The following is a 17,264-nucleotide window of genomic DNA, read 5'->3' on the forward strand; positions in this document are numbered from 1 at the left end:
AGGAGTGTTGGGGAAAGGAAGGGGAGATACTTTAACAAAAAAAGAAGACAATCCATAGGTATTAATTTAAATTTTTAAATCGTATTAATGCACTTTAAGTACAACTGTGGAGAAAGGATTGTTGTATTTATTCTCAAATTTGTGTTTATTATTGTGATTTTTGTTTTCCTTTATGATGCATGTGCACCAGTAATAATTTTAAAAATTATATATACCTAAACTGAAGTTGAAATATTTAATTCATATTTTCATGCTTGTCTTTAAATGTCACTACAAATGCCTGTTCTTTAAATCTAAGCCTGATACTAAATTACTTTCTGGAGGAAGTAAGGAAAGATTTCTAGTCTTGTACCATGGATATTGTTGGTTATGTTATCTTTGGCATTAAGATTATTTTCCTTTCTGCAGTTTGTAGTATCCTTCCTTTGTTCTCCACTATTATAGATACTGCCTCTTTTGAAAGAAGTATCAGGGTAGAAGTTATAGTCCATGATATTTTGAGGCTGTCACATTCCTGTATGGTCTAACTTTTGACATTTATCTCCTGACACTTTCTTGTGCTGAATGGGATATTGAATGGGATAGAAGAGAATCTGAAGTATATTTATTCACTGAAGGATTGTTTGCCTGAACTAGTTTTATGGCAAGGATTGCTTTTATAATGTGGGTTACAGAATACGTTATGCCTGTGTAAAACTATCAAAAGCATGCATTAAGAATGTTGGCAAAGACGAATTGAAAACAAGGATACAAAATATTAATTCTTTCTATGCCCTCATAATCTGAAGTGAAAACTTCAGCAATGGTGATGTTTAAACTTAACTTGGGCTGCACAAGATCCCAAATGGGTATTTAGGCCAACTGAAGGTCTACAATAGATTTTACAAGCTCTTCTGCCATGTTTTTAAAATGATTAATTTGGGCAGATATTGATTTTTCCTTGGTGTTTCATAGCTAGTTTTACATGGTGGAGTAGGTGCATAAAGAGGAAGATATAATGAGCCCAATTTTAACTCATTCAAAACTCTTACACAGTTTAAAATCAGCATGCAAGTGTCTCTATCTGATACTTGGAGTGAAAGCATATTCATTCGCATTTTGCTGGACGATTGGCAAAAAAAAACTTATTTTGTGTTCACATTAAGTGCTTAGGTTTGCAGGTTATGGAAACCTGCACAAAAGTGATTGTTATATTCTGGATTTTACAGTAGGGAGTACCTGATGGTGGAGAGGGAATTTTTCAAGATGTTTTCTGTTCACAACCATTAAACAGAAAATTGAAGTGTGGTATAGCAAAATAATCTCTTCCTACATTTGAAATATTCCTCAATGAGTTTAGAAAAACCTAAAGTCCTCTGGATTTCAATGTAATCGAAGAATAAATAAAAAAAATTGAAGACTTTTTATAGAATATATTGATTTATCCTGATGAAATAATACTTTCATCACACATCAAGGTCCAAAAATAACTACATACCGTGTTGCACTATCAAATCAGTATACGCACATTTACACGCTGTGGAATTCTTTAGCTCAATGGATTGTTAGAAACACAAAATGAGTTGTATTGTGGAAAATTTATAATACATTTATTAATGAGTAGTTTTTAATCCAGCATTATTTTAATTATCTGGATGGCAGTCTACTTTTAATAACCAACCATATGGACTTTAAAATAAGCTCACTGCTGATTATCAGTTGTGTTAAGATCTGCAATGCACTCACTGGAGTGGTGAAATCAGACCCCTGAGGAACTTTTAAAAGGCAATTGGACCTTTACTTGAAGAGGACTAATTTGTAGATCAGTGAGGAAAAATCTAGGGTGTAGAATTAAATTGGATAGCTTTCTCAAATAATTGGCATGGACTTTCCAGCATGATGGGCTGAATAGCCGCCTCCTGTCCAACATGATTCTTTGATAAACCAGAATGTGTAATTTTGCATGAATCATTGCATCAATCAGATCAAAAGATAAAATGATTTTAAGTATTCATGTAGAATTTTTAATACTGAAAATGCAGAATACGTTGTACATTTTATGGGAACATTACTCCAAGGACATCTCTCTGTATTTCTTCAGAGGAACATTGTCAAAAAAAAATTTGACAATGACATGCATAAAGAGATGCTAGGGCAGGTAACCTGAAGCTTGGTCAGAGCAAGGAGTGCCTTAAAGGAAGAAAGGAAAGGGCTAGAGATGTGTATGGATGGAATTCCAGAGTTAGGGCCATGGCAACTGAAGACAACTGACAGTGCTAGAGTGATTAAGATCAGGGATGTGGATGAGTATAGAGATCTTGGAGGTTTGTCGGACGATTGCAGTGTTGGAGAAGAATTGTTTGAAACTTGTAATCTGCAGGTGTTCAGCAATTAATGAAGAATGCTCTAATTATTAAATTCATGTATAATGAAAGCATGTTTGTTCAACATGTTGTGAAGAGCAAAATGTAAAGAAACAACCTATGTATAACCAGGGTGGCTACACCAATCTCAACTAAATTAGTAACAAACTTGAATGACAAAATTATTTTTGTTTTCCTGTTTAGGTCCATATGATTTTGGTGGGGTGCTCACCAACAATAATCGTGATGCAGGAAGCATGGAAGTAATACAAAAACGCAACAATTCATTTAAAGAAATGCACTGGTATGTCAGTTCAGTTTCAGTACAGGTATTGAGGAAGCTTTGAATATTTTATGACAGATGTGCTCAACATGATTGCTACATTTTGCAGATTGCTAAGTTCAACATGAGATGTATGGAATCAAACCAGAGGGACCCATGATTGGCAAAGTCATAAGCAAATTTTTAAAAAAACTGACGAGTTTTCATTTTCATGTAGCACCATATTTAAGTGTTGATGAATATTAACACTTTCATACCTCCTGTCTTCCCAACTTTATCTTTCCCTTTTATTTTGGTAAAGTGGCTGCCAGTGCTGGACGGTTATAGCAGGTTTTTATAAAAGAATCATCCATGTTTCAATCAGTTTTATGATGATTCGCATAGCTCTCTATCTCCTGCACTCAAATACTATGTATCTTTTCTGATAATCTCCCCCTGGGAGAGTTGGTAATTTGTTGATTTAACATTTACACTAATTGCAGGAATCTGTTTACTATATTACACATACCTTCTGCTGTGCTACCCCTTTTACTTCAGAGTTAAACTGGATTTACATGATACAGTGATTAAATAGTTTAATCTTCATAGAAAATCCTTTACATTGAATTAAATTTATTTTGAATATTTTTGCCAAGTTTGTACTGTCCACTGTTGGCACATATGGATATGTACAGCATGAATTCTTGATAAAATTGGAACTACATAGAGCTGTAATTCATCTGTATTTTCCTTTCTCTTTAGCCTACATCCTGGTGATTTTTTCCCTTTCACACGGAAACCATTATTTCTAATTGTGGACTCTTCAAATAGTATAGCATATAAGGTAAGCTAAAATCTGCATTAAAATGTTTCTGTGGTTTCAGTTGTAATTTAAAACAGACATCAATTCCACTTCCATTTTACTGTAATTATCTTAGAATCATAAAATGGTTACAGCACAGGAGGCCATTCACCCACATCGGTTCCTTGCCTATTCTCTGTAAGAGCGATTCAACTAGTCCCACTTCTCTGTCTTTTTTCTGCAATTTTTTTCTCTCCAGATGACTGTCCAATCCTGTTTTGAAAGCCATGTTTGGCTCTGCCTCCACCACATTCTCAGGCAGTGCACTCCAGATCTTCAACACCATTTGTGTAGAAAAGAAGTTTTTCCAAACCCCACATGATTCTATCCACAAAACTAAAACCTTTGCATCCATGGAACAATTCTTGTGAATCTTTTATGCACCCTTCCTAATGTCTTCAAATCCTTCCTAAATAATGGTGCCCAGAACAAGATAGAATACTTCAGCTGAGACCAAACTAGTGTTTTTATATTCTATGCCCTTACTTATTATTAACCTTTAAGTCAATCTGCCCTGCCAGCTTCAATGATTTGTGCATGTATACCTTGAGTCCCTCTGCTCTTGCACGAGTCTACCTACTCCCTACCTTTTAGAATTGTATACTTCATTTATATTGCCTTTTCTTGTGCCTTCCACCAAAATAATTCATTTCACACTTATTTGCATTATAGTTCATCTGCCACGTCCCTGCCCAACCCACAGGTCTAAATCCTCCTGAAGTCTATCATCGTTTATGTCATCTGCCAATTTAGAAATTGTGCCCTGTATACCCACGTTTAGCTCATTAATATACATCAGGAAAAGCTGGGGTCCTAACATTGATCCTGGGGAACTCAGTAGAATCATTCCTCCAGCTGGGCCTGATCTGTTCCCACTCCATTGAAGTTCATCCTCCCCATATTAATTATTTTTACCCTGGATTGCTTCTTCTTTCTTTTCGGAACCAATCCTACCTTTTTTTGAGGTTATTGTTTTAACATCATATTTACACATAGTTTCTGAACCTGCAGCTTGTCAAATATATATATATATACCATGCTCTGCTCATTCACATACACACACAATAAACCTAATTTAGATCTTATACATTCCGTCTTATTCTGATTCCACCTAAGACCTGACCATTTCCCACTCTAGTGGCATCGGACTTTCCCAATTTTCTGCACCTTGGTTCTCCATTTTAATGTTAACCCCTAGTTCCCACACTATCGCTAAGTTAGTCAAATCCTCCCCAAGAGCACTAGTGTTACGATCCCCGGTTGGTGTTATTACTGGACGAAATGGAACCATGGGTGTAATTCTCCCCCCAAAAATTCTAAGTGTCGAACGCGCGTGAAAACGGGAGTAATTCACGCTGGGTTTTTTAGTGGGAGTTCAGAGAAGAATCTCCCACACTCTGTGCACTGCAGAGGCCACCAACATGAATGTCATTCAATTTCAGGGGCCTATTCCCACTGGAGAAGCTGAAATCGGTGCACTGAGCAGGCCATTGCGCATGTGCCGATCTTTCAGTGCCGAGATCGGCGCTTGTGCGGGTGACCCTGCACTGATGGCTTCCCAATTGCTGGCCAGCCGATCGCTGCCCCCGACCATTCCTGGCCCAGCACCGACCCCTCCCTCCTGGCCTGCCCTGATCTCCAGCAGCCCCCCCCCCCCCCAACAGTTACCCGCAGTGCTGACCCATCCACCCCAGTCGTTGGACTCCCTTCTTCCCCCATAGATCCCTATGCAGAGTGGCAACGGGACCCCCCCCTCCCATTCACACCAATTGCCCTGCCCCCATATGCCCCACCTCCTTAGTACTGCCACATGCCTAATGGGCTGTGCCCTGGGCATTGGCACTTTGCCCCTACTGCAGTGCCAGGGTGCATAGGCTGGCACTGCCAGGGTGCCAATGCCCAGGGGGGCACCCTCCGCCACTCAACCCTCTGGAGGCCCCTGATCATAACCCCCCCCCTCTCCCTTTACTCCAGCAGGGTCAGGCAGCTAGTTCCTTGAAAGTGAACAGCTACTGTAATCCCCATGGGAAAGAAGAACCACTCTGGTGGGGTGAGAGAAGCTAGCGAACTTGGAGACTTCAGTCCTGGGCCCGCTAATCATATTTATATTATATTTAAATATAAATATTTCTGACATGCGCTCTCTCTCACTGAGTCCCTACCTTGACTCGTTCTCCCTCTCTCACTGAGCCCCTGCCCCAACTAGATCTCTCTCTCTCACTCAGCCCCTGCCCTGACTCGCTCTCTCTCTGACTGAGCCCCATTCCCCGACTTGCTCACTCTCTCACTGAGCCCCTACTCTGATTCGTTCTCACTCTCATTGAGCCCCTGCCCCCACTCACTCTCTCTCTTACTGAGCCCCTGCCCCATCTAAACCTGTCTCTCTTTCATTGAGCCCCTGCCCCAACTAGATCTCTCCTGCACTGAGCCCCTGCCCTGACTTGATCTCGATCTCTCTCTCACTGAGCCCCTGCCCCAACTCGTGCTCTCTCTCTGTTACTGAGCTTCTGCCCCGCTCTTTCTCTCTCTCTCTCTCTCACTCAGCCCCTGACCCGACTCACTCTCTCTCTCTCTCACTGAGCCCCTGCCCTGACTAGATCTCTCTCTCGCACTGCTTAAGTCTCGCCAAAGTCTCGGAGACTGAATGGGAGAGTAAGATTAGACTAGATACCATATGGAGCAAAGACAGTGACTTGTACTCACTGACCTGTTCCTATGCTGTAACATGCTATTTTCGCCCAAGTAGAAGAATTAAGAACACACTTGTGGTCTAATCTTTCAAATCATTTCAAATGTATGCAAAATCATGGTAACCGAGTATTGAAAAAAAATGCCAAATATATATATATTCCCTGTTGGCAGTCGTGACTTTTTGTTGTGCAGTTCTGTCACATTCCAACAGAAAAATGAGCACCAGGGCACTCAATACTTAATCATTCCCTCCCCCTCATCCTCCCACGGTTCTAGGGAGGATACATGCAAAACTAGGATAGAATAATTCACAATAATATTCCTTTTTGTTCTTTTTCAAATTATGGGTAAATCTGAACTGAAAATAAAAACTCTGCTGGTTTTCAGTTTAGTTTTCTGTTTCATAAAGGCAGTGAGTCAGAGAATAGCACAACTCACAGCTGTGAGCATCGTGTACCCCAAAATTAGCCATTCCAAGGTGCAAGTAAACCAGTTCATAATAACACAACCGCTTGTTGAGCAGCTTATTTTCAGCAGCAGAAATTAATTATCCTCTATGTTCTGAATATCTTTTCCAATGTTTTGCAATACTGAGCTCCTGTGGTGTTTATTTATTGCTTCACTCCTATGAAGCACTTTGGAATGTCTTTGTATGTTAAAGGCAGTATATCAATGCTTTTGTTTTTAATCCAGAAAGTTGGAGAAGAGAGAGAAAGATCATATTGAGTTTTGCATCAGTGGCACAGTTTTGGGCACTGAGACATACTTTTCCTCTTGTGGATTCATTAAATTTTGCATCATTGACATTTGTCCAAAGTCATAACGTAATGTTACGGAAGATGACCGGAACTCAAAATGATTTATTGTTCATGAACTAAGTAAGCAGCACCATGATTTACTGCTGTTGGTTTTATTACTGCATCTGCTAGTTAGTTTCTTGTTAAACTTGATTCATAGTTGTAGCCTGAAATATATGGTCATTGATGTCACTTGCAGATCAGGAAGCATCGTGTACTATTTTCAGTGCCTATCTTAATCGTTTTTTTAAAAAAGGTTTCATTGTTTTCCCTGTATCCTGCATAGGGTCATGCAAAATATCATCATAAGCATATTGAAAAAGTTATTTTTTTGTTTTGGGTATGATAGAGTGATTTGTAACACTTCATTGTGGATCAGTTGTGACTTTTCTGCTTGTGGGGAATTGATTTGAACAGACACTTTGAGGTCAGTTAGAAGCGAAGTTGTTTCTAAACCCCCTGCCTTTGTGAAATATCAGATTGTTAAGGTTAGAAAAACCAATAGAAAGTACCTGCATATGTATTCCGTATGTTTGATTTTTCCCTTATTGTGTCCTACTGTGACACATATTTACCTTGCTAGTCCAACCGAACTTCTTTAAAATGAAGTCTATTCCATCTTTGGAGCCATTTGGATAAAAAAACAATGGCACATGCTAAGCAGAAAAGGATAGTGCATTGGTTTAATTTCCCAGATGTTATCAAAATTTCATTATTTGTTTATAGCATAGATTTCTCAAAACTAATACGTTGTAAATGTTCCTTTCGTATCAGACCTTACCAAAATATGCAGTGTTAAGGAGGCTTGGGAATTGTGAATACATCCGATAGGATAATTAGTATGAGAAAGTTCAAAGGAGGAACAGATGGTAGCTAAAATTTGATGTTTACCTGCAGAGTGATAAATTCCATTCCCAAACAGACAGTTTAGGACAAAACAATGGACTGCATTAGTTATTAACGATGATCAAATGGTGCTAGCCGTTCATTACACTTGCATGGACCACAGAGCTTCTATTGGACTTTTGCAGTGGAACCTTATATAGTTTAGAGAGCCGTTTGCGTGCTGTACCATCTATAAGAGACTTATGTGCAAAGGGCAAACAACTGTGTCTCCTTAATCAAGCAGATTGAATGGTCACAATGAGCAGCACAGCGTCTGAACTTGGAATGTCAGTTCAAATGTTTTATTTCTGTGTCAAATAGAGAGGGAAGGAAAGATTTGATTCAGCGAGGGCCAAGAGACAAAGATTTCCAGGTTTCAATGATTAGATCCTGTAGGTGTACAGTTTGTCCGTTAAGCTATTTAGACAGAGATTTAGCATGCTTCTCGTAGTGTTGACCTCGTTCTACCCGTATCAGTGAATTGTTGTCTTACTTCCTCCTCATCACATGGAAGAAGTATCTGTAATGTCCGAACTATGTTAGGGATTATGGGTTTTAAACAAAAAGAAAAATTTATGGTTTGCACATGTAGATTAAAAATAACAACAACAGATTTATTGCAGGAGTTATTGTCCCTGCGCAGAGTAGAAACAGAAACTAAACAGGAACCTGTGAAACTCCCCAATTACATCATCAAATCATGTAACTGGCTCTTCAAGCAATCATGCAACCATTTAAATATACAAAACACCCCCCCCCTTTTTTTCTTTTACATCTGGTCATGACAACAGATTACTATGATATATATATATATATATATATATATATATATATATATATACACACACACATAGGATCAATAATATTCTGGACACACAACAATGCACCATTAATCATTAGTCAATAAGTAAGTCAATCAGGAGGACATCTATTCCTCTTTGGTTCTATATGACTTTCTGGAATTTGGCTGCCCTTGATCCTAGAAGTATGATTCGTATCTTCAGTAGACACTTTTTTCTCTTGGAACTAATTCTGCATCATTCTCGTGTTGAATCATAGCAAAGACATAATCATCAGGCATCTTAGATTCAACTAAATCTTCCGTAGTAGTATTCACAACACTAGGGACTAAAGACATTGGTACTTCTAAGGGGAGTCTTGACAAATAGAGGTCTATAAAATAATGAGGGGCATAGACAAGATAGATAGTCAATATCTTTTCCCAAAGGTAGGGGAGTCTAAACTAGAGGGCATAGGTTTAAGTTTGAGGGGAGAGATACAAAAGTGTCCAGAGGGGCAATTGTTTCACACACAGGGTGGTGAGTGTCTGGAACAAGCTGCCAGAGGTAGTAGTAGAGGCGGGTACAATTTTATCTTTTAAAAAGCATTTAGATAGTTACATGGCTATGATGGATATAGAGGGATATGGGCCAAATGCGGGCAATTGGGATTAGCTTAGGGGTTTAAAAAAAAAATAAGGGCGGCATGGACAAGTTGAGCCGAAGGGCCTGTTTCCATGCTGTAAACCTCTATGACTCTAAATACATGAATAGGATGGGAATGGAGGGATATGGTCCCTGGAAGGGTAGAGGGGTCTTAGTTCAGACGGGCAGCATGGTCGATGCAGGCTAGGAGGGCCAAAGGGCCTGTTCCTGTCCTGTAATTTTCTTTGTTCCTTGTTCTAGAGATAATTCTGAGAAATCATTTCAAGATGACAACAATTGGTCAGCATGGCATCACCAGATTACTTCATCTTTGGTTTGAATAGTGTGAGAAATTGGACCTGTTTTTTCTAAAACTATAGCTAATATCCATTTCTCACTTCTGGCATAATTACGCGCTAACATTCAATTTCCTTGTTGAAATGAGCGTTGTTTTGCCCTTGCGTCTCGTCTGGCAACTTGAGATTGTTGTTGGTGTTCCACTATCTCTGAAGTTTCTGGAGGTAATAACAAATCAAACGTAGTTCTCAACTTTCTTCAGAGTAGCAATGTAAGCGAACTTTGGGTAGTCACATGAGTAGTGCCTCTATAAGATGCCAAAAAGCTTTCCACACAACGTAAAAAGGAATCTTGCTCCTTTGATGCTTTTGAAGAATGTTTCAAGGATTGTACGAATCTTTCAGCTAATTCATTGATTGATGAATGATAAGGTGTGGATTTCATATGCTGAATGCCATTTCCTTTGAGATGATCCTCAAACTCTCATGAAGTAAATGGTGAACCATTTTTGGGAACGATCTGTTCTGGTTTATCATATCTTGCAAACATTTTGTTAAGTTTTTCAATGGTTTATTCAGATGGAGCAGATTTCATGATAACAGCTTCTGGCCACTTTGACTTTGTATCAATTATGACTAAGAACATGTAACCCTCAAATGGATCAGCAAAATCTACATGCAATTGTTGCCATGGCATTTTAGGCCACTCCCAAGGGTATAAAGGAGACAAGGGAGGTGTATTTCTTATTCATGTACAGGATTGACACTGTCCCACTTATTGTTCAATCTGAATATCCAGACCTGGCCACCAAAAGTAACTATGTGCTTATTCCTTCATCTGGACTGTACCAGCATGTCCTTCATGTAGTTTTTCAAGATCTCTTCCATGCAGACCAGGAATGACCAATTGGATTCCCCACAATAGACACCTCCTTGGATGATCAACTCAAGCTTTCTAGAGCCGTATAGTTTCAAATCCGGATGTGTTCCAGCTATCGTCCCTTTCAATGCCATACCCATCACCTTCCCACCACGGAATCTTTTCTGGTATGTCCCTGAACTTGAAAAACTATCACAACTGGCAAAAAAATAAAGAATATTAGCAAACCTAATTGGTGGCATCTGATCAATGGGTAAAAATAAAAGTGAAAATGCATTAACATTAGCATGGTGCTCTGATACTTTATATTGTAGGAGTGTGCACATAAGATCGGTGACCACCTTTGCAATTGACTAGCAGCTAATGAATGTATGCCTTTATACGGCCAAAAAATAGTAGTTGAGAGTCGATGATCAGTCAAAAATGTGAAATGGCGACCATATAAAAATGATGAAACCTTCGTACACCAAAAATTATACTCAAGGCTTCTTTTTCTAGCTGAACATAGTTAGATTCAGCACTAGTCAAAATATGCAAAGCAAAAGCTATTGGTCATTCTTCTCCAAAAAACATATGAAACTACTGCCCCTACTCCATAAGGTGAAGCATTGCAAGCAAGCAGCAATGGTAGCTTCGAATTAAAATGAACCAATACTTCAGACTTCTGCAATGCATCTTTGACATCCCTGTATGCTTAATCACATTCTGTTGTCCAGTCCTTTGACTGTTTTACACATAGCTACAATATTGAAGCCATCGTACACTATACTAAGTTAGGAACAAGTTTGCCATAATAATTTACTTATCTTAGAAAGGACCTCAGTTGCATCACATTTGTTGGATGTGGTGCTTCTAAAATAGTGTCCATGTTTTTAGGTGTTTTATGTAGGTCTTTACTATCAATAACATAACTCAAATACTGGACTGAGGTCTGGAAAAAGCCACACTTTTCTTTCTTGGTATGTAGACCATGTGATTGAAGACATTCCAATGTTGTTTCTAAATTATTCAAGTGCTCTTGTTCACTGGACCCTGTAATTAGAGTATCATCCAGGTAACATTGTACACCAGAGAGACCACTTAACATCTGATCCATTGATTTTTGGAATAGGGCTGATGCAGATGTTATTCCAAAAGGCAATCTTTTATCATGAAAAAGACATTTATGAGTAATGACGGTAAGCAGTGGTTGAGATTCAGTGGCTACATTCATATGTATATGCTTGTGCTAAGTTTCTGCCCACCTGATAATCCAGCAAACAAATCTTCAATTAAAGGAAGCGGATATTGATCAGCACACAGCAATGGATTTATGGTTGTTTTAAAATAACCACAAATGCTAACTGGACCATCTGTTTTCATGACGGATACAATGGGGATAGCCCAGTCACTCGTTGTAACTGATGTAATTCTGTAATTCTTCTTCGACCTTGATGAATTGCATATGACACTGCTTTTGCTTTGAGACTTTTTGGTTGACTTTTATCTTGAGTTTCACTTAAACTCCCTTCATTGAGCCAAGTGGTTCTTCGAGTACACTCTTATATTTATCCAGAAGGTGCTGTAAGTTCCTTTTGGCATCGACCAATCTGTTGACAGCACTCCAGTTAAGCTTTATCTTCTCCAGCTATGATCTCCCAAATAGAGCTGGAAACAGACCACATAGAGAGGTAACTCTGCTGTTTGCCCACTCAACTCTACGTTGACCATGATGTAATCTTTTGATGGCACAATCTCTTCCATGTATGTCCTTAAAATCACATTAGCTGGTTTTAAAGGAAGATGCTTCAGCTTTTGTTGGTATATAGTCTCAGGAATTAAAGATACAGCACGGTATCAACCTCCATTCTAATAATTAATCTCAGAATCATCCAGAATCTATGTAATTCACCCTGTATGGATAAAACGTTCAGTTGAAACACTTCATATTTTTGGACATTCTCTTCTTCACAAGTCATAATTTTTTTCTTCCATGCTGTAAATTCTTTTTAAAGGATGCAATTTCTTGTTCTTCTTGAAAGTGCCTAGATTTTTCTTCTGAATATTCTTGTCAGGGGAAGCTGGTCTTGCCTAAGAAGCTTTTGCAACGTGATCCATTTTGCCTCAATTCTATCATACAGCAAAGCATCCCTTCTTTTCAAATATGCCAAATATTGCCTGGAATCATGCCTTTCTCTGATTAGAAAAACCCCTTCTTTAAAAACCACACTGAGAGCATCCGCCCTTTTCCAACTGCGTAATGAGTCTCCTGTTTTGGCATTACACACTGCAACACATGCCTGGACCCTGCGGCTTAGTGTCTACCTGATTTTTTTTTTTCTCTCCTTTTTTCATACTTGGTCTTCCTTCACTGGCACCTCAATCTTTAACGCTGTTGTTGATCTTCCATAACTTTCTAATACTCGAAGTTCGAGGACCCACAATGGTTTTTATTTACTTACTCTCTTCGTGCTGCTCTCAACTAAACATCCCAATTCATCATCAATATTCTCTTTGTAATGTCCTAATTATGTTGGTGTATTGACTATTCTCGCTTCAGCAGTCATTCACTAAATGGTCTATTTTGGCACATCTGTGACAAGCTTGTTGTTGTTTTGACTTCTTATGGGCAGTTTGCAACTTATGGATCTTCATTCCTGCACGAAATTGTGAAGCCCCTTTAGCAGCCAGTTCCGTCGACACTGCGTTTCTGCTGCTGTCTTTTAAAGTCAAAGCATGTTCAGTAAGCAATCTTCTTTGGATAGCCTAATTTTAGATACCACAAACTAGATGATCCCGAAGAATATCTTCTAATGACTCAGCAAATTTGCAATTTTGTGCCAGCCTTTTTAAGTTTGCCACAAACAGAGCAATGCTTTTGCCTTCCACTTGATTCCTTCGGTGGATCCTGAACCGTTCCATGATGATCGATAGTTTTGGAGAGTAATGCTCTTCAAAGATCTTTATCAAGTCATTATAAGTTTTGGTTCCTGGCTTTGCTGAATGAACCAAGTTCTGGAGAAAATTGAAGGCTTTACTTCCTATTGTACTCTCCTTTTTTTCATACTTGGTCTTCCTTCACTGGCACCTCAATCTTTAATGTTGTTGTTGATCTTCCATAGCCTTCTAATACTCGAAGTTCAAGGACCCACAATGGTTTTTATTTACTTAGGCTCTCTTTGTGATGCTTTCAACTAAACATCCCAATTCATCGTCAATATTCTCTTTGTAATGTCCTAATGGTGCCAAATTCTCCGTCCTCACTGGCAGCGACTTTGGGGCGTGAATGGGTGGACATTTTCTCATTTTCTCATTTTTCATTGGGAAATAACGTCCTGCGTCTTGTATGCTTCTCATCATCAGAAGGACCTATATTTTTTTGTTAATGTTAGTGCCTCTGCTTCCATCGAGCTATAGTCATTTTGAACTTTCATGACAAAACTTTTAACTGAGGCTGATGTCTGCAGCATTATTGAAGCAGCCCACTACAATTTACGATGTCTGAACTTTAATTTGCAAAGACTTCCAAAACTGTTATCTTCAGATACTTAGACGTGTCGGATTGTAGCTGGACAAAACAAAGAAATCACTTTACAACTTCACATCGCTGGTCACATACCTTAAAATTAATGTTAATTGGTCCACATCACACTCATCTGGGGTTGAATCAACTATTATGGGAATAGTATTTGGCATCTTTTATTTCATTAGTTAATTGGTTTCTGAACCGCTCTGACGTTATAGTGCTGAAGTCATCGTAGTTTTGGTGTGTTTGAAATGTTGGTCTCCCCTGAGCCACAATATTGATAACTTTTCAGATGCTGTATGAGAAGCAAATCAAATTCACTGAAATATTCAAGGCAGGCTAAAAAATTACCTCTTCGATTTGACAATGATGACTCTTCATGTTCTCTTGGAGGTAGTCCCAAAGAAGACAGCAGTTTGACTGTAGCAACAACATGTTTCAGCACTTTCTTCCAGTAAGAACACTCTTTTTCAAAGTGAGCCGATAAAGCAGAACCAATTCTTCCAAATAATTTACATCTTTGAAGGGACACACACACACAGCTTTATTATGAACTTTAGAAGTTTCATAGTCAGCAGTATCTTTTCTGACATTTCTCCAGTTCGAGTACCTGTCAGCAAATGCTTGTTTCTCTTTACTAGGGTCAGGGATTAATTTGCAAATATAACAGTAGACTGCCTTAGAGGTTTCCAATTTCTAATTTCCGTCATCCCATTTCTCTTCACCCTCAGAAAATGGGACTTATGAAGACTATTAACCTGTTCTCGGTCTCCATTCTCAAACTCTTTTCTCAAATTTTCCATATTATCTATGTTTTCTGGTATATTTCATTTGGCCATAAGGCAGTGTCTTCAGGGTGAGTTTGTTCCCTCACTTCATCAGAAGAATCAGCAATATCTTGCAGTTCTGTTGTCATTAGTCCACTTCTTGATCAGCTTTTTCAGGTAATGTGGAAATCGGCCAGTCTAAGTCATCAGATAATTCACCCATACTTTTGGTGGATGAAGATGAATGTGGAGTTTGTGCACTGTTCAATAATTAAACTTTTAAAGTACATTGACAAACTGTCCTCTTGCCTCACCTTTAATTTTCTGAGGTTTTGCCTGGCATGTTGATAGTGTCGATTCATAGTATATGATCTGTTCTTGCACATCCTGAAACTGTAAAATCCTGCCCGAGGTCAACGGACCTTTCCATGATCTTCCCTTCACCTGCTCCGATTCCCGTGGCAGGCATGATGGTAAAGTTACAGCCACAATGTAAGTTCTTTTCAAGCAAGAGTTGAAGCATATTTAGAAGTCTCTTGATCTTGATTTTCAGCAGCCAAAAAAACATGTCTGAAAGAGTAGGCGTTTGCCCAGTCAATGCCTGTGCAATCAGGTTCAAGCTCTGCAAAGGTTTGATTAATTATTTAATCATGAAGCTGTGATTCTGATCATGGATTTTAAGCATCACTCACTTGACTCTCCTCCTGCCCATTCCTCCTCTCTCAAACTATCCCACCCATGGAGCCTCAACCCCATCACACTCTCCCTCCCTCCATAATGCAAACCGGCCCCCTCACACACCTACTGCCTGCAACGTCCTCACATGCATTCTTTCCCCAACACCCTCACACTCTTTCTCTCCCACTCCCATCCCTTCAGTCTCCCATTCTCATTCACTTTGCTTGCTTGTTCACGTTTCAAGACAGCCTCCCTCACAGACCACTTCTCTCTTGCCCCGGGGTGTCATTTTGTGTCTGTTGCAGCTTGCTGACCTGGGTCCACTCTGCTGTCGGCACAGCCTAATGCTCGGCTTCTCATGGCTTGATTCGGGGCACCTGTTGCTGGCCTGGGTCCACTAATGCCGGCATCTAACACCAACTAGCTCGGCTCCTTGTGGCTTTATTTGAGGGCAGGGGTATCACATGTCTGTTACTGTTTCTGGCCTGAGTCCGCTAGTGCTGGTGCCAGGTGCAAACCTGCTTGTCTGCTTGCCTCCTCGTGGCTTGGTTCGCAAACCTCAGCAGTTAAATCCCTCATCCTGGGCTGGCTGTAATGTCTCTCCCTCGCCTCCCGTCGTGGTCTTGTGCATGCCTCAATAAGTTAACTGTTTGTTACCTGTTTTCCTACACTTTCAGACTCAGCAACCAGAGTCTGATTTTGCACTGCATTTGCTGCTGATTTTGAGCCTATCAGCAAATGCAGAGTAATCAGAGTCCAATTGGATGCCCAGTACTCCAGCCCAGCAAGGGACCTCACCCATTGGTTAGAACCCTGTGCCTACACATGATGTATTGCATTGTAAATCTGCCTCTGCTTGGCAGCATTTCTGTGTTACTGCAGGTAAATAAAACACAAATCATCTATAATAATGTATCTACTAAATTGAGAGGCATAGACAGGGTGGATAGTCAGAGGCTTTTTCCTAGGGTGGAAGTGTCAATTACAAGGGGGCACAGATTCAAAGTGAAAGGGGGAAAATTTAGGGAGATGTGCGGAGGAAGTTTTCATGCAGAGAGTGGTGAGTGACTGGAACGCGCTGCCAGAGGAGGTGGTGGAAGCAGGCACATTAGCAACATTTAAGAGACATCTGGATGGATACATAAATAGGAAGAGAATAGAGGGATACGGACCGAGTAAGGGCAGAAGGTTTTTTTTAGTTTAGTTAAGGCACCAATATTGGCACAGGCTTGGAGGGCCAAAGGGCCTATTCCTGTGCTGTACTTTTTTTTGCTCTTTGTTCTGAGTGTTCAGTGCCATTCTATTTTAACCCAGTTTCTGCACAAAAAATTTAAAGATTTGCTGATTTAAAAATAACACACAAACAACAAATGTCTCTGTCCTTGTCATAATGTCATTTAATTAGATTATTAGATCACAGAAGGATGCATTTAATGGATACGTGTAGAAGCATTTTTTAAGGAAAATTAGTGTCTGATCATTGAGTGTTGTGTATTTCACAGCCACATTTTTCAGAAGTTTTGTCCAAATGTTATTCACAGTATTTTGATTAGGGTTGCAATTCTAAAATCCAGATGCATTTTATCCATTGTCCATTTCATGTTTCTTATGCCTGTGGTCAGTAGGTAAAGTACATTAGCCCCCTCTGGTGCTTGACTTCTGTCATAATCTTCGTGTGGCGAGATTAATGTGTTGTCAGCTGCTCACCCCTATTTGTTTAGGTGCTAATTTAATATCATTAATGCAGACACTCTGTGATTAAAACAATAGTGTTCCACTTTCAAGGTCTAATATTTGCAGTTTGCTTATTAAAATTTGTCAAAGATTTTAAGAAGTTCAGGAATAATACTAGAGTGTCTGTATTGAGTACTTGCA

At 39.4% G+C, this 17,264-nt stretch overlaps 1 protein-coding gene across 2 annotated transcripts in view; it reads left to right on the plus strand.

Annotated features, from left to right (window-relative positions):
- The window catches only part of scai (suppressor of cancer cell invasion), a 161,645-nt gene that overhangs the window by 120,331 nt on the left and 24,050 nt on the right, over positions 1–17,264 (plus strand). For both annotated transcript variants that reach the window (XM_078226495.1, XM_078226496.1), the window contains 2 exons: positions 2,547–2,646; positions 3,367–3,448. In XM_078226495.1, coding sequence (XP_078082621.1) covers positions 2,547–2,646; positions 3,367–3,448 — 182 coding nt within the window. The remainder of the gene's footprint in view (positions 1–2,546; positions 2,647–3,366; positions 3,449–17,264) is intronic.

The sequence above is a fragment of the Mustelus asterias genome, chromosome 13, assembly GCF_964213995.1.
Source record: "Mustelus asterias chromosome 13, sMusAst1.hap1.1, whole genome shotgun sequence".
Classification (NCBI taxonomy): Eukaryota; Metazoa; Chordata; class Chondrichthyes; order Carcharhiniformes; family Triakidae; genus Mustelus; species Mustelus asterias.